A 17820-nucleotide genomic window follows, 5' to 3' on the forward strand; every position below is an offset into this window, starting at 1 on the left:
AGGCTGTGGAAATGTGTACAGATGGACGCACAACCGCACAGACGCACAGACGTACAGACGCACGGACGGAATTGCGAGACCCACTTTTTTGGAATTCTCCATCATCGTAATGTTGGTTTTGATTAAAACCTCAATTTTTTTTTTCGACACGAAACCAATACTTGCCCTATAGAGCAAGTAAAAAGATCATCAAAATCTAAGCTGTTCGGCCGGTTTCCCTAATATTGCCAATTTTTGAGCTTTAGTTACTCCACTATTTAAAATATATCTGTATCGAGTTTAAAAAAAAACTTTTTTTTTATTTTTCGTTTAGTCGACAATAACCCAACAATTTAAAGCTTTAAATGTATGTTTGCGTACGGTACCGGAATTTTCAATAGGGACATTAGTGTGCTTTTTTTGCGACCAATTCTACTTCTCAATGTGAATGTAATAGAACTTGCCCTTAAAATATCGGTCCCTGATGCAGTTGTTTTTAATTAGCAAAGGTACAATTAAGTCACCTTAATTTTATGCAACAAAAAAAATATATAACTCAAGAGTCCCAAATGCCTGGCAAACTGAAGCAAAGTTTTCATAGTTAGCTTATATTCAAAAAAGGTTAACAATTTAAGCGTTTTTGTCCATGCGGTAAAGTAATTTTTCATTGTTAGTAGCAACCAACAACGTCATTCGAATTAGCATTTGTGTTGCAATGAAAAAGTTGTTTCTCTGTCCAGCTAACAAATAAAAATCATTTAGGTTGTGCATCCGTGGTCCGCATACAAAATATTTTCACCAAATTGTACAGACTCTATATGGAATACGTAAGTTCTTTTTTTTTTGGAAAATTCGTACCGGCATAACATAGGTATGTATATAGGTGGCTGCAGGTGCCTACATGTTGGAGAAAATAATATATATTTTTTTTTTTTTTCTATTTTCAAGGGAAATGAAAATAAAAAAAAAAACAGGCGGTTCATATAATTCAACTGACCAGGGAATTGGGCTAAGCTAAATAAAATGGAAGATGTTGTAAGTTTGTTAACCCCTTGTAACCCAACATCGTAAATTTTAAAATTAATAATAATAATAATCGAAAGGGCTTTAGCTATAATAAATCACGTATTTTTTAAAAATTCAATAAATTCATTATTTGCTTAGTTATTTCGAAATTTACGCAGTAAAAAAAAAAGTTTAAATAATTTATTTTTGTATATAGGTAAATATGCAAAAATTCAAACAAAAAGCTATCTAATATTTATTTTAAAGCGCATTCCTAAAATCCAAAAATAAGACCCCGTAAGTTTATGCACGAAAAATATTTTTTCTGAATTTCGTAGTTTTTATATAAATCATAGCCGTATTTAGGGGGGGGGGGGGGTTTGGGTGTTTACCCCCCCCCCCCCCCGAAATTTTTTTTCAGAAAATCAAAAGATACCTATATTATAAACATATACAAGTCTAATATATGCAGCACTAAATAATTTGTTTTTGTATTTTAGTGATTTGATTACCTATACGAAAATCTCCATTAAAATCACTACCAATTTTGCATCGTTGCAGAAGCTTCGATGAAGTTTGTATAAAGGAAAACAAAAATTGTTTGGTCCATTACAAAGAGTTTTTATCTCTTTGAACATTTCCTTAAGCACTATGTTAACACCTTAAAATGCTCTTTTAAGAACCCTTTAAATACCCTTTTATGCAGGGTTTTTGGTGCCGGGACTAAACTATGCTTTTTCAAAGGGTTTCGGTGGCCGAACTCGAATCCAAAGACGGACTTATTCGATCACATCTCGTTTTTGAAATATTACCCTTAAATCTATTTAAATCTTTCAGACATCTTTTCTACTGTCCGAGATATCTTCAGTTGCTTATTACCCACTTTTGTTCTATGTTAACCTTAAATCCAGTATGAGAGACTGTAGTACCTACCAACGCTAGGAAATAACCTCGAAAACTGGCAAAAAGCGGGATTTTCGATTTTCTAACGGGAATATCTCAAAAACGCGATGTGATAGAATTTTTCTGAGTTCGGATTCGGCACTGGTCAACAAGGTTTTTGTAACAGAAACCAGGGTATACTTTTCTATAGGCTGAGCTCGAAACCGAAGTCAGAAAAATTCGATCACATCACGTTTTTGAGATATTCCCGTTGTAAAATCGAAAATGCCGCTTTTTACCAGTTTTCAGGGTTATTTTTTAGCGTTTACTTATTTTTTTTTAAATTGAATTTGTAACAGTTTCTAAAAGAATTAAGTTTTGTCTCTCTAAATCCGTTTAAATCTTTTAAATATCTATTTTCTTCCTCGAGAAATCATAACTTGAAATCAAAGTTTTTGGGGCATCTCATATTTATTTGCTTTTAATAGCAAATATCGAAAAGTTCTGTACCAATCGCTTTCAAATTTTGACACAATTCTTTTAGAAACTGTTACAAATTTAATTTTAAAAAAAATAAGTAAACACTAAAAAATAACTTTGAAAACTGGTAAAAATCGGCATTTTGATTTTCTAACGGGAATATCTCCAAAACGTGATGTGATAGAATTTTTCTGACTTAGGATTCGAGCTCAGCCTATAGAAAAGTATACCCTGGTTTCTGTAACAAAAAACTTGTTGACCAGTGTAATTAGCTCATGTGAAACAACTTGGATTATTTAAAGTTTTGGTTTTTAAGTATTGCTAATTTCATTTAGAACTCAATAGATAGAATGTACCTGTCAATTTTCTGCTACAAAATTTCAGTGCAAGAAAAAGTCCATTTTTCAATGTTTTATATATTAAATCTTACGAAATAATTTTTTTTATAAAGCCTTAGAATGGTTAAAATTTGTTTCTTAAAAAAAATTTTCTTGCTCGCTAACGCTCGCAATTTATATCAACCAACTTATCACTCTTTGTACCTACAAAACTAGAGATGCCGCTGAATATTCAGCCATTTTTAAATTCGTTTACCGTAAGCAGGGCTTTTTTAAACTTTTAACTACGAATTCCTCTCCTAAAAAATATTTAAAAAGGATATTGGCAAATTTTTCGCTTCTACACAGTTCAAATGACTATTTGATTTAGCGGGATTTAGAATCGACTGAAGTTACATATAGTTGATACAAAGTATTGTGATTTCTAAAAAAAAATTTTGTTTGGTCTGAGCTAACCCCCCCCGAAATGAAATCCTAGCTACGGCTATGATATAAATTTGCTTGTTTTCCAAAAAAGCCGAACTTTCAACATTAACTGCCAATTAAAAACTATTGGTGCTATTTATTAGAAATATGGCGCATTATTTCGATAAAGCAATTCTTAAAGATTGTGTAAAATGCTTTAAAAGAATAAAAAAATATGTTTTTTACAGCTTTTGGGCGATCTTTTTCGGTTTGTTACAGAAATGTCACATGCGGCTACAAGGGGTTAATTTGGATACCAATACCAAAGGATGAAGTTTATTTACAAGTTTTTTTTTAGTAATCAGTAAGTAAAATTCAAGGCTATTGCTCACTACGTGACCCTTTCTATCGAGGAAATTTATTTAGACAATTGGTTAAATTTGATTTACCTATCGAGAAACTTCCCAAAGTGATGAATAGTTATTTCATCTATGATCTAGTAAATTTTATTATTTCAGGGGTGCACAGTGGGTCCCGCCATACCTAGATCAAAAATAAAAAAAGTAAATGTCAATTTTTTAAAATCCAATGATTAAACAACGTTCTACAATCTCCCATCGAACCAAAACCAAAAAAAATTTGACGGTTACCCTTTTTTTCATTTCTTAATAGCCATTCAAAGTCGGTATATAAAAAAAGGTACAGTTTTTTAATCGCTGCAGTTATAAGGTGTGAACTTTTGATAGTGATAGCGGGTGTTAAAAATTGTGAACAGTATTAAATTGTTATGGATATTAAACGAGAAGGTTAATACTTTCTAAAAACATAAATTATATTGTTAAATAACATTAAGCTAGGCTAATTGTAATGGGGCTCGTTAGCGAAGCAATTTTAACCATTTTTATTTAGCTCGATTTTCATTAAATTAGAGATTTAGTTGGTTTGCCTTCGAGTGCCCTCTACAATTTAAGTTCTCAAATGAAGAATACCGTCCTACCTTTCGAAATAATAGCACCGTTTTTTTCCCTTTTTTCCCCTTTTCGAGTAATACGAGTTTAAATGACGATACACGGAGAAAAAAAAAATTACAACGTAAAACTAAAAAAATTCCTTTTTGGCACTATTATTTTTATAAAAGACTGAACTAGAGGGTAAGGGTAAAGTGCTCGACTGACAGGCAGGTCCATTTCCGGCATTAACCATTTTTTTTTTTATATTTTCAAAAAAAAAAAATTTTGTTTACCTTTTTTTATTTTTCTTGAAAATAATCAAAATTTTAAAAAACTGACTTGATGCATTTTTTTGCAATAATAAATCATATAAAATGATAATACAGGTGTTTCATTTAAAAAAAAAATGGTCATTATATTTTTGACTTTGTATGGGAGGTGACCCACTGATAACATGGGCCAACAATACATAAATTGAAAAAAGGATTATTAGAATGTACAAAGACTTATTTCAATTTCGATGGAGCGGTTATTTTTTAAAGCTGTTTATTTTTTATAAAATTTTTTTGCCATTCTTAAGAAATAATTTCATTTGATACATTAAAATAAACCACTTTCAAAAAAAATTAATATTTTTTAAAATCCTAAACTTTTATAATTTTTCAAAATATTAATATACAGCTACTCAACTACTTTTATAGAGAAAAAAATTCGTTGAAGGGTTGAAACATTTTCGAGAATGAGAGAAATCAAGAAATCGGTTGAAGACAGGTAGGTACCGTTTATAACGATTCCAAACAAAAAAATACTTTTTACTTCAAAACTGGACCTTATTTTAATCATCAGTTGTAAGAACAGAATAAGTCCACTTTAGTAAACTGTTGGGAAAACTCAAAAAACTAAATCGGGTTCTTTTTTTTGCTTTTTTCTGATGTTTGACTAATAGATTCTCATAACTTCGTCAATTTTGCTCCAATCGACTTAAAATTTTGACACAATACCTACTCTTAAAATATTATGCACTCAGATAAAACAAAATAAAAAATGCAAACAAAAATTTAATACAGTCGACTCCCTCTAAGTCGAACTCCCTCTAAGTCGAATTTCCCTCAAACTCGAACCGATTTTCGACAAAATAAATCCTGGAATTATTCATTTTTCCATCATGGCAAAATTGTTAAATGAGTCAATTTTTCGAACGTGAATTTTGAAATAATGTTTTTTCTCTTAGAGAGCCTTTAACACGATATAATTTAATTTTTAATGAGCGGAAAAGCAAGACGTTTCCAACGATACCTCGTTTCCTAAATTATGATTAAAAATTATAAATAAGAAGTAATGATGGAATAAATGAACGGCTTTGTTGCAATCAGGTAGAAAATAGAAACACTCTATCTACCTGAAACTTGATTCAGCGAAATATCCAACATATACCTACGAGTGTTTATTTTAACTAATACACTCCTAAATGCATTTGTATAATGCGTACCTACATAATTATGCAAATTGATTGCCTTAACTTCGTCAGAAAAACACATAACATCTCCGACTATATTGCCTCCTCATCTGATAAACAGGTCAAATTAACAAAAAAAATAACAAAAAAACAGCATACAATTTTTTCAACCTAATTAACAAACAAAACCATCATAGGTGGGAGGTCTTCTTTGAATTGACACAACAACTATATAGGGTGTCCCAAAAGTAATGGATCAAACGAAATATGCTGATAGGCCAACCTTAGGGCTCTCAGAATTTGGTAACTTGTTCATCCCAAATCCTTACGGTTTTCGATTTAATGCAGTTTTTGTGAAATTTCGAAAAATCCCGACTTTGCAACAGTATTTTGCTTCCTCCGCTCATAATTGATTTTTGTTTTTTACAATTCTTTCACTTAAACATTGCCAAATAATAAGAAATAATTATTTAATCAAAATATTTTTTATTTCATACACCACTTTGCTGCAAATTATGTAACAGTTCCATGTTTTATAAAAACTCAATTTCTTACTTTTATTTGAGAGGAACATCCCGAAAAAAAATTGTATGGTGTGATACTGGTTTTCAAAAATGTATAGAAATTTCCAAAGTTAAAATTAGAACGAAAGATATTACAATTTTAATGCAACAAAACAGGCGTTTTCAGAGCTATTTAACAAACAAAAATCGAGACTTTTATTCAAAAAGAAATAAACAAACAACAGTCGAGGAAATGTTTTTATTTTTCTTTATAATTTTTCTCTGAAAAGGCCTGTTTTGTTGCATTTAAACTGTAATATCTTTCGTTCTAACTTCAAGTTTGCAAACTTTTATACATTTTTGAAAACTGCAATAACACGGCAAGTTTTTAAAATAATTAACCTGTTACGCACCATAAAAATTTTTTTCAGGGTGTTGCTCTGACAAAAAAATTAAGAAATTGAGTTTTTATAAAACATGGAACTGTTAATTAATTTGCAGCAAAATGGTGTTTGAAATAAAAAATATTTTGATTAAATAATTATTTCTTATTATTTGGCAATGTTTAAGTGAAAGAATTGTAAAAAACAAAAATCAATTATGAGCGGAGGAAGCAAAATACTGTTGCAAAGTCGGGATTTTTCGAAATATCACAAAAACTGCATTAAATTGAAAACCCTAAGGATTGGGATGAACAAATTACCAAATTCTGAGAGCCCTAAGGTTGGCCTATCAGTATATTTCGTTTGATCCATTACTTTTGGGACACCCTGTATATGTCATATACATACAAATCTGACTTAATACTCGACCAGGCAGTAATCCAGTCATAGGCAATTTCGACCCGTACCCTAGAAAAATTATTTTCTGTACACCAAGCACAAGCTTAACAGTGGTATAAAAAAAGACTAAACTACCTTCTTGACTTAACTCAGCTACGGCTCTGCTCATCAATTACCTTATCTCTCTCTCTCTAAAATGTTTGAAAATAATATTTACTCATAAAAGTCACATTCATTATCAATACAAAATTTGGCAAAAACAATATAAACAACTTGAAAACAATGTGTTATCATCTTGACATTTATTTATGTGACCTTTTGGGATAACCTTTTTTTGCTAGAACCATCTTATGCTGTGCATCATTTCTTATCAACTATTTTATTTGTCTTATATTGAAATTTCATACTTGCCTTCTGTTTAGTTACTCCCCGTGATTCGACTTGTGTGCTAGAAATTTATAATCTCTAACGATAATCGTGTTTATTCATATAAAATGTCTGAAGCTAAAATAATTAGTGGTCTTGAAATAGCTCAGCAAGTTAAACTCCAGCTTCAGAGTGAAGTTCAAAAAATTACCTTACAACTTCCAAATTTCAAACCCGGTCTACGTATCATTCAAGTCGGTAATCGAGAAGATTCAAATGTGTACATTCGTATGAAAATCAAAACTGCCCAAGAAGTTGGCATCGACGTGAGTCATATTAAATTTCCATCTTCCATAAACGAAGGAGAACTTTTATCGAAAATTCATGAGCTTAACCAGAATGACCAAGTTCATGGAATAGTTGTTCAAATGCCATTAGATTGTGATAAAGAAATTGATTCAAATAAAATTTTAAATGCTGTTTCACCTGACAAAGATGTTGATGGTTTACACGAAATTAATAAAGGTCGTTTAGCTGCTGGAAATCTTACTGGTTTTGTAGCTTGTACCCCTTTGGGTTGTTTGGAACTTATTAAAGCCACTGGTTACAAAATTGCTGGATCGAATGCTGTTGTTTTGGGTCGGAGTAAAATTTTAGGTTCCCCAGTAGCTGAGCTTTTAAAGTGGAGCCATGCAACTGTTTCCATTTGTCATTCGAAAACTATCAACCTTCCCGACGTTACTAAAAAAGCTGATATTTTAGTCGCAGCAATTGGTAGTGCAGAATTCGTTAAAGGAAGCTGGATCAAACCTGGTGCAGTTGTTATAGATTGCGGGATAAACTCTGTGAGTGATCCCTCGAAGAAAAGTGGTAAAAGTATTAAAGGTGACGTCTGTTTCGAAGAAGCAAAGAAAATTGCTTCTTATATTACCCCTGTTCCCGGTGGCGTTGGACCAATGACTGTTGTCATGCTGATGAAAAACACCGTCATGTCAGCAAAAAAAGTTGCAGCCCGCACTTTATGCAGTTCTTGGGAAGTTAAACCACTCGGTCTTAACCTTTTGAAGCCTGTTCCATCTGATATTGAAATAGCTAGATCGCAACAACCAAAACATATATCGGTGTTAGCTGAGGAAATTGGTCTAATCCCGAAAGAGGTTTCACCTTATGGCAGTGTGAAAGCCAAGATATCCCTCGATGTTACCAAACGTTTAGCAAATAGAACGGATGGAAAATATGTTGTCGTTGCTGGTATAACTCCAACTCCATTAGGCGAAGGTAAGAGTACAACTTTGGTGGGATTAGTTCAAGCTTTGTGTGCTCATAAGCAACGGAATGCTATTGCTTGCTTAAGACAGCCGTCTCAGGGACCAACTTTTGGTATCAAAGGTGGAGCCGCTGGAGGAGGTTACTCACAGGTTATTCCAATGGAAGAATTCAATCTCCATTTGACAGGTGATATTCATGCTGATAGTGCGGCAAATAACCTCTTGGCAGCTCAGTTAGATGCTAGAATGTTCCATGAAGCTACACAAAAGACTCAAGCTTTGTACGATCGTTTGGTTCCTTCGGTGAAGGGAAAACGTAGTTTCTCCAAGATTCAACTTCGTCGTTTACAAAGACTTGGAATCTCAAAAACTGATCCTAGTTCGCTCTCTCCCGAGGAGATGGAAAGTTTCGCCAGACTTAACATTGATTCAAATAAGATCACTTGGTCAAGAGTGGTAGATATCAATGATCGATACCTTCGGGAGATCACAATTGGACAGTCTCCGACCGAAAAGAATCTTACTCGTCGAACTGGATTCACTATTTCGGTGGCAAGTGAGATAATGGCAGTTCTTGCTCTTGCGAAAGATCTTAGCGATATGAAAGATCGGCTAGCGAAAATGATAGTAGCCTATAACAAAACTGGAAATCCAGTAACTGCTGATGATTTAGGCATGACTGGAGCTTTGGCAGTCTTGCTTAAGGACACTTTGGAACCAACTTTGATGCAGACTTTAGAAGGTACCCCAGTTCTTGTACATACTGGACCGTTTGCTAACATTGCCCATGGATGTTCGTCAATAATTGCTGATGAAATTGGATTGAAGTTAGTTGGGGAAGAAGGATTTGTTGTAACTGAAGCTGGTTTCGGTTCTGATATTGGTATGGAGAAGTTCTTCAACATCAAATGTCGGTCATCGGGAAAGGTTCCCAATGCTGTTGTGCTTGTTACAACAGTTCGTGCTTTGAAAATGCACGGTGGTGGTCCAGCTGTTGAGCCAGGTGCACCATTGAAAAAAGAATATAGTGAAGAAAATTTGGGGCTTTTGAAAAATGGTATCCCGAATTTGTTGAAACATATTGAAAATGGTAGAATGTATGGACTTCCGGTGGTGGTGGCTATTAATCAGCATAATTCTGATACAAAAGCTGAACATGATTTAGTCAAAGAGGCTGCCATTAAGGCTGGAGCATATGAAGCTGTAATATGTTCACATTGGGGTGAAGGTGGTTCTGGTGCACTTGAGCTTGCTGAAGCAGTAATTAAAGCATGCAATGATCCATCTAATTTTGAGTTGTTGTATGAACCCCGTCTTCCACTTTTAGAGAAACTGAATACAATTGCAAAGAGAATGTATGGAGCTGGAGAAGTTGTCCTTACCAAAGAAGCTTCAGAAAAACTTGAATTTTTGATCGAAAAAGGTTTTGGTCAATTGCCAATTTGTATGTCAAAGACTTCTGGTTCTTTGACAGGTGATGCAAAAATTAAAGGTGCACCAAGGGGATTTACATTGACCATTGGAGATTTGTATGTTTCAGCTGGAGCTGGATTTATTGTTGCATCATGTGGAGATATTGTTAAAATGCCTGGTTTGCCAACAAGACCTTGTATTTATGATATTGATCTTGATACCGAAACTGGTTTAATTGAAGGCTTGTTTTAAGAATTAAGTTAATTAAATTGTAAATAAATAAAAAAATATGGCTAATTAAGTTAGAGAGTGTTTGAAAAATTATCTTTTAATTACGTTTCAATTATTTCGTAATAAATAAAAAAAACTTTAAAAAAAAAGATTTTAACCTTTTTTTTTTCTTTGGCATTTTTTCGTGAAGGCTTTGGAAAAAAATAAATCATTTTGGGATACAATTTCTAAGAATATAGAGCTAAGCTGAAGCAGTGGGGTGTGAGAAAAGCGGTAAGACAAATTTCGAGGAAAATGCGCAGTGAACAAAAAAAAATATTTCATAAGAGTTCGCATAGGTATCTATAGAGATATATATGTAGATAGAAACAGTCAAGCTTTGATAAGAAAGCATTAGTTTTGTTTTCATTGACAGAAGCCGTGATTCATCTTTGACTTGGTAATTGGGGTTGTCACAAATTGTCTTAGGCTCAATTTATTTAAAAATGGCATAGGCAAAAATTTTTTTTTTTAATTCCTCTTAATAGAATTAATAAAATGACATAGGTACTTCGTTCTGCGGTCAAAACCATTTTTGAAATATTTTATTTATTTATATTTCTTTTCATAAAAAAACTTTACATTTTGGCAGGGTTTTAAAAAATCTTTTTTTTTAATGTATTTGTTTTCCATTACAAATTAAAAAAATTATTACAAATAAAAAAAATTAGGTACATTAAAAAAAATATTTATTGCAACTAAAAAAAATTGCATTGTAACTGCAACTGAAAAATATTTGCATTAAAAATAAGGTATTTAGGTATTGCAAATAAAAATATTTTGAATAAAAAAAAAATGTTATTGCAACTGAAAAATATTTGCATTCATTAAAAATAATTTTTTTTTTTGTAAATACCTAAAAATATTTTGCATTAAAAAAGAAATTAATGTAGCTATATAAAAAATTTCCTCATTGAAAAAAAAATTCAATGCAAAATGTGAGCATTAAATATTTTTGTTTTTATTATTATCTGTCGAATTTCTTACAATTTTGTCTAGTTGACCGTAGATTAGATTCAATAATATAGTTGAAATAGCTTAGGTATGGTTAAATAACCAAAATTGTAAGAAATTCGACGAACATTGAATTTTTTTCAATGCAGAAAATTGTGTACCCGCAATAAATTTTTTTTTAATGCAAATATTTTTCAGTTACAATTTTTTTTTTATGCAATTTTGTTTATATCATTTTTTATTTATTTCCAACTATTTTTTTTTTATTTGAAATGCATTTTTTTTATTTAATAATTTTACAAGGGATCGGGTCAAAATTCTGACTTCAAAATTCTGCTTTTTTAACGAAAATTCTGTTTTGCAAAATACTGCTATTTTTCTATTCTGCCTTTCAAAATTCTGCTTTTTAAAATTCTGCTTTTCAAAATTCTGCCAATTAAATTGTTTCTGTTTTTTTTTAAAGCATATGCGCTGACTAAAGAAAAATACACCTCCTCATCTATGTAATTCAACATTGGTACTTTCCTTAATTTTTTTGTTCAGTGTCGCAAATATTTTTTAAAATGCATAGACTGACTTTCTTTAAAATAAAATCTATAACTTATTGCAACTGATATTTTAAATTATTTTCGGAAATGTTAAGTATTAAAAACCTTTTCTTAATATTTTCAAATTTATTCATTTATAAAACAAAAATTAATATGCATTCAAAGAATGACAAATTATTTAGGTAAGTAATCAAATAAGCACATAATTTTTCAAGAAGATGATCTTCAGAATTTTGCAAAAAGTTAAAAAAAGGGTTTGGAAAATGTTAAAAAGCGCGCGCTTTTTAACATTTTTCAAACCTTTTTTTAATTTTTTGCAGAATTTTGAAAGCAGAATTTTGACAAAAGAATTTTGACCCCGGCAGAATTTTGACCCCAACCCATTTTACAACCCTCCTTTTAGGATAGGAGCAGGTTCGTGCGACCCACGAAGATAGAAAATTTATTTATTTTTTTTTTTTTTCATTTGTTAATTTCGTGTGCATTTTACTATTTTCAATGACATACCATTTTTTTTTACTTGCGATATAGGTACTATATATCAAGTTATGCATTCATACAAAAAAAAAAGTTGAAATAACATTTTTCCATGACATTACGATGGTAGAGAATGCCAAAAAAGTGGGTCCCGGAAGTCCGTCTGTCTGTCTGTCTGTAAACGAAGCTACAGCCTAAACGGATGGACCGATTGATGTCAAACTTGGTATGTAGCGTTATTTGGCAATTTGGTTTTTGGAATTAATTTTTTTGGACCAAAAATAACTGTACTTGTCATAGACCGATTTTAGTAAAATTGAAATATATATATATATATATATCGAAAACGGTTTCAACGATTTTGTTTAAAAAATTCAAATATTAGTTTAAAACTAAGGTCTACTTTCTAATGAAATTTTTTTTTTTTTGGAAATCATTATTAACGGTACCTGCCATAGAACCGTTTTTTTTTTCAAATCCGATTATCTCTGAAACCGCTCATTCGATAACAACGAAACTTTTTGTGAAGAAGCATTTATATAATTTTAATATAAGCCAAAAATACAATTTTCAAAAAAATAATTTTTGCATTTTTAAAAAAAATTTGAAAATTTTTTTTTGAAAAATCAAATTTTCGAAAACGGGACATTGAATTTGTTTGAAATTTTGTTTTAAGATGCTGATTAGTGATTTCTACAAAATGGCATACCAATTTTATTTTAAAACTTTTTTTCCAAAAAATTATTTATAAAAAATTAGTTTTTTAAAAAACGGCGATTTTGAAAATTTTTTTTCTAAAAATGCATCTTAATATATCAATAAAAACTGCATACTTGTTTTGGAGGGCAATTTAATTTCAGATTTATTTTATTTTTTTTTTTAAACGAATTTTATTTTTTTTCCAAATTTGTATATAAAAAGTCTGAAAAATTTAAGCAACTTTAACTCTAAGAGCAAGTTCGTGCGACCCAGTTGTGCATTTTATTTTTTTAATGTTAGATATACAACATGTATATAGCTTTAAAAAAGCAAACAGAGCAGTTAGTAGGACACTCGTATATCAGAAACAAAATCACATGAAGAGTGAGTTCATAAACAATGTGTAAACAAAGAACTGAAAGTGTCAAAAAGTTACTCAAAAAAGGAAATAAGTTTCTTTTATTCAGCTGTTTTTTTTTTAATTATTCAAATAGATACCTATATTTCTAGCTTGAAACTTGAAAAAATTGAAGTTTTTTATTTATAAGAGTGACCTCTATTATATTATGATCAACTCATTCATGGATTTTTTGAAATTCAAATGCGTACATTTTCGTTTCTCTGGTAAAATATATTCTTAATAATTATTATAAGGTCAGCTTCAAATGCTTTTAAATAATTTTCAATAGTTACCTTCATACATAAATAAATGTATATTTATGTATATTTTTTGCACTGCATCCTAAAAAATAAAACAAAATAACAAAAAAAAAAACTGCCATCAATTTATTTAATTTAATTATGCACATGATTAATTATTCCAATATATTTTTGTGCCAGAAAATTTATTGTACAGCTTAAAAATAAATTCGATAAATTAACAAGTGTTTTATATCCAACTTAGTTAAAGTCCAATTAATAACTATCTATAATCGATGTAGTTCAGTTCCACATCAACTTGAGGGATTTGATGAATAATTTTAAAATGCCAAAGCTTAAGCAAACTGTTTAATATTCATGCGATATGATATAATTTTTAGATTAAAAATCATTTAAAAATAATAATTTAAATTATATTACAGTTGTTTCGGATTTCAGATATAATTAACCAGTTTTTATGCATTCGATTTGCTATAATTCATAAATTTCAATAAATTTTCAAAACATTCGTTCCTGAATAGTGCACTCAGGATAATGTCTCAATTTGAGTGATATAGTTCCTTTTATTATCAGGTCCTCAATCTTAGCATCTGCACGTATTTCAAAATTTCTAAAAATCTTTGCTATCAAGACTTTCATCAATAGCAAAGCATATCGATTGCCAATGCACATTCGCAAGCCCTTTGTGAAAGGAACAAAGGCAAAAGGATGTCGAATGCTCATATTTTCTTCGCTAAAATGATCTGGATCATATTCCATCGCTTTCGGTCCCCAGAATTTGGAATTCCGTTGCATGTTAAAAATGTCAATACCAACTTGAGTTCCCTTTGGAATTTTAACTCCATTTTTCAAATAGAAATCATCGGAAGCAGTGCGAATGACCATAGGTACCGGTGAAAACAAACGCATTCCTTCGTTGATAACCATTTCCGTGTAAGTCATTCGTTCCAAATCTTCTTTGGTTATTTCAAATTGTTTGCCTGGAAATATTGACACAAGTTCTTCGAACAATTTCTCTTGGTATTCGGGATGAATTGCTAAACACAATGTTACAAAGTATAAAGCTGTTGACGTAGTTTCAAAGGTCTTAGAGGAAAAAAAAAGTTGTTAGTTTCAAGTTGAATATGGATGCTTTTAAATTTTCTTTACCGCTGCTATGATGACATTTGCCTCATCTCGAATATCTTCCCAGGTTAATTGACCTTGTTCCACATAGTTTCGAACTTGCTCTACAAAAATACTCTTCGACTTTCTGCTAAAATTGTCACTCTCCAATTCCGATTTCAAAATTGTTTCGCTTTCGGTTGATGGTTTTTTAAAATGAAGGAGCTACGAAGAATAAGAAACTTGATGAATATTTGTTTTTAAACTTGGTTTTGAGATCATACTCCTTCAATAAAATCATATAAAATCTTGACAGTATTCCTTTCTGTTGTATATAATGAAGAGACTTTATAAAATACATCAGGATATAACCAAGGAGAAAGCATACGCTGAACTGAAACATCCATAATGCTGTAATAGAATTTCATTACAATCAGTCTTTTAAAAATTTCATTTCATACTTTTTATAAGATTTGAAGACCGCCTCTGAAGATTTATCATTCTGAATTTCCATTTTTTTGCCCATGGTTGTTTCTGTTTGAGAGATTTTATATTTTAAATAGAAAATAAGATAATTTACTTACGACAAGCTGTTTGTAAAACACATTTCTTGAGTAGATCGTAGATATCCTGTTTTTGATCACCGCAAGTTTGGAATTTTTCTAATAAAATATTTGCAGCTGAGTCGAAAATTGGTAGAAAATTGTTGATGATTTGTCTGCTGAAAGCTGGATTGATGAGCTTACGGTGTTTGTTCCAACGAGGACCTACACAAATACCAAGGTTTGAGTAAGTTTAATTTTTGAAAGTGATGGTAATTAAACTTACTGCTTGAAGTAAATAAACCATCACCAATTGAAGCTGCTATAAATCTGTAAAAGTCTCCTTTATTTGTACAATTTGGTGAGTTGAAAACTGTTTCAACTGTTTCGGGATCAGCGGTATAGAGAAAGCATTTTGAACCCATCCACGAAATGCATGGGCTTGAGTAATTATTTGTTATTGTAGTAAAATATGAAAGCAATTCTGATGAAAGAAAAAGAAAATTAAATTCGTTTTCTAATAGTATGTAATTATCTGGATCTGCTCCGGATTGGATGCTTCAGTTGATATACGTATATACATATGAGTGTTTCTAAATCTATAGGCATCACAGGAAAAATTGTTGGAGCAAAGTTGAATCGATGATTGCTTAAATATCAGTGATTTTTTTTTTTTGTTTAAGTACACTGAGGGAAAAAACAACTTAAAATCAACGTTGATTCAACAATTTTTCGGAATGATTTTGGGTTTTATAGTTTTTCTCATAGTTATTATAGCAATAACTGGACGAAATGGGACCACACTGCATGTACCAGCTTTCCAATACAAAAAGAATTATCAAAATTGGTTCACTAAGTCCAAAGTTATGAGGTAACAAACATAAAAAACAAAAAAAAAATCAAAAAAAAAATACAGAAGAATTGAATACCTCCTCCTTTTTGGAAGTCGGTAAAAATACTTTAAATTCTATAGATTAAAAATTGCCACAGTTGTAGTTTTTATTTTTTTTAAATTTAATTGAAGATTTTTATGAAAAAACATTTTTTTTCAAAAATTTTGCTTAAATTTCATAAATTTACTAATGCCAAAAGCTTTTCTAGCAAATTAAAGGAAAACAACTACATAAATATAGGAATGAAGGACAATCTTCCATCGTTTATACGATAAATGCAATTTTCTCACAAATTGACTTTAAACAAAAAAAAAAAATATTTGAACACAACGGCAACACCTATAATATTTAAATATACATTTTTAAAAAGCTAGTAGCTTATTCATATTTGTTAAATTAAAATTAAGTAATTTGAGAAAAAGGTTTTTGAAAAAATGGTAATTAAACACAGAATTTTGAAAAAAAAAATATTGTAAAAAATTTAACATATCGTTTTCAAAACTTTTTTGTAATATAAAATGCATTTAGATATTTTTCAATTTTTTTTTGGCCACATTTATTAATTATGATTTGAAATTTGAAAGAAAATGTCAATATGTAGGTATTACAGTTTATGAAAAAATTTAAAAAGTATTTCATTTTCGAAGATCATTTTTTAATAGAAGTTAAAAAAAAATTAACTTATGTTTTTTTAAGTTCAACATTTAAATATAAAGTTATTTTTTCTTCATTCAATAGCCCCTATTGTTGAAAGTTAAATAGCAAAAGTTAAAAGTTTTTATTTGCCAAAGTCTTTGAGAAAATCAATTATTTCAATGCAAAAATTCAGTTTTTATCAAAAAAAATCCCATGAAATTGTTTTTTTTTTTGTATTTTGACTCCAAAGGTGTAAGCAAAAACAACAACAAATTCCTACCTATACAAATTTCTTTTGCAATTGTTGTTTCTAGTACGAAAAAAAGTGGTTAGTAAATATATCAATGCAAAAAAAATAATTTAATGGTTTCTATAGGTATTACTTAATTAATTGCTTTCTTTTTATATCGCTTATGTTCCAATGTTGTAAAAAATACAGAGCAAATTCCAATTTGGAATAAATTTCTGGTAATTATTGTTCATATCCGAACGTGCACATTGGAATTTGAAATGGTCATTTTTGTTTGCATTGTTATATTTAACGCGCAGTTATGATCGCATTTTCTATTTTAATTTAGTAACTGCATTCACAGAATATTTTTATTACCTAGCTAGAAAATTGATTTTAAAGTCAATTCATTTCTCTTACTCTCAGGATTTGTCATATTTAATGCAATGCCCAAAAATGGTACTCCTATTGGACCAGGTAATTTCCATGCAACTATGTAATATTGACGCCGAGACCATAGGAAATAAATCCACAAAATTAAAATAACACTCAACAAAACACTTGTACTTAACATTTTTCTTTTCAACTCCCGATAGTTTTAATGAAAATAAAAAAATATTTTTACAGTTTTCTAAAAACTCGACGGATTTCGTATTTTTTTTTTCTTCGTAGCGTAAAATCAGTTAACCGCACTCATCCAAGTCCAACATCAAAATGATATAATCATTGATACCAAGAGAATTATTTTTATTTTTAACTCGGCCAAAGCTCAGAATAAGTAAATAGTTGAACGTTTTTTCTAACTTATTGCATTTTACGTCAAAATGATAGATTTATTATTGTATCAAAGGTTCATATAGTCTGTATAGTCATATAGTCTGATTTTTTGATTTTTTTTTTTTGATATTTCAATTGTTTTCTTTTAACAATGAAAAATAAAATTCATTTGCATGAGAGCGTTTTCTAAAAAGTACCTCTAAA

The 17820-nt window shown here is 30.3% G+C and overlaps 2 protein-coding genes across 2 annotated transcripts; one reads left to right on the forward strand and one right to left on the reverse strand.

Annotated features, from left to right (window-relative positions):
* The first annotated feature begins 7237 nt into the window (after positions 1–7237).
* On the forward strand, positions 7238–10117 carry LOC129916113 (C-1-tetrahydrofolate synthase, cytoplasmic). The gene has a single exon (XM_055995901.1). It carries the CDS (start codon positions 7275–7277, stop codon positions 10077–10079), a length of 2805 nt encoding a protein of 934 aa, XP_055851876.1. The 5' UTR covers positions 7238–7274; the 3' UTR covers positions 10080–10117.
* Positions 10118–13923: 3806 nt separating this feature from the next.
* On the reverse strand, positions 13924–17519 carry LOC129916118 (probable cytochrome P450 313b1). Its single transcript, XM_055995909.1, has 7 exons — positions 17260–17519; positions 15368–15565; positions 15124–15306; positions 15001–15073; positions 14824–14950; positions 14585–14764; positions 13924–14521 (listed from the first exon to the last, which is right to left on the reverse strand). The coding sequence occupies exons 1-7, from the start codon at positions 17411–17413 to the stop codon at positions 13934–13936; spliced, it is 1503 nt and encodes a 500-aa protein (XP_055851884.1). The 5' UTR covers positions 17414–17519; the 3' UTR covers positions 13924–13933.
* Positions 17520–17820: the final 301 nt, after the last annotated feature.

The sequence above is a fragment of the Episyrphus balteatus genome, chromosome 3 (genome assembly GCF_945859705.1).
Source record: "Episyrphus balteatus chromosome 3, idEpiBalt1.1, whole genome shotgun sequence".
Classification (NCBI taxonomy): domain Eukaryota; kingdom Metazoa; phylum Arthropoda; class Insecta; order Diptera; family Syrphidae; genus Episyrphus; species Episyrphus balteatus.

Coding starts and splice junctions, on each gene's coding strand:
- LOC129916113 (XM_055995901.1), top strand. CDS start 7,275: ATGTCTGAAGCTAAAATAATTAGTGGTCTTGAAATAGCTCAGCAAGTT.
- LOC129916118 (XM_055995909.1), bottom strand. CDS start 17,413: ATGTTAAGTACAAGTGTTTTGTTGAGTGTTATTTTAATTTTGTGGATT. Junction 15,074..15,123: donor TGTTTTACAAACAGCTTGTC/GTAAGTAAATTA, acceptor TCTCTCAAACAG/AAACAACCATGGGCAAAAAA. Junction 14,765..14,823: donor TATATGATTTTATTGAAGGA/GTATGATCTCAA, acceptor TATTCTTCGTAG/CTCCTTCATTTTAAAAAACC.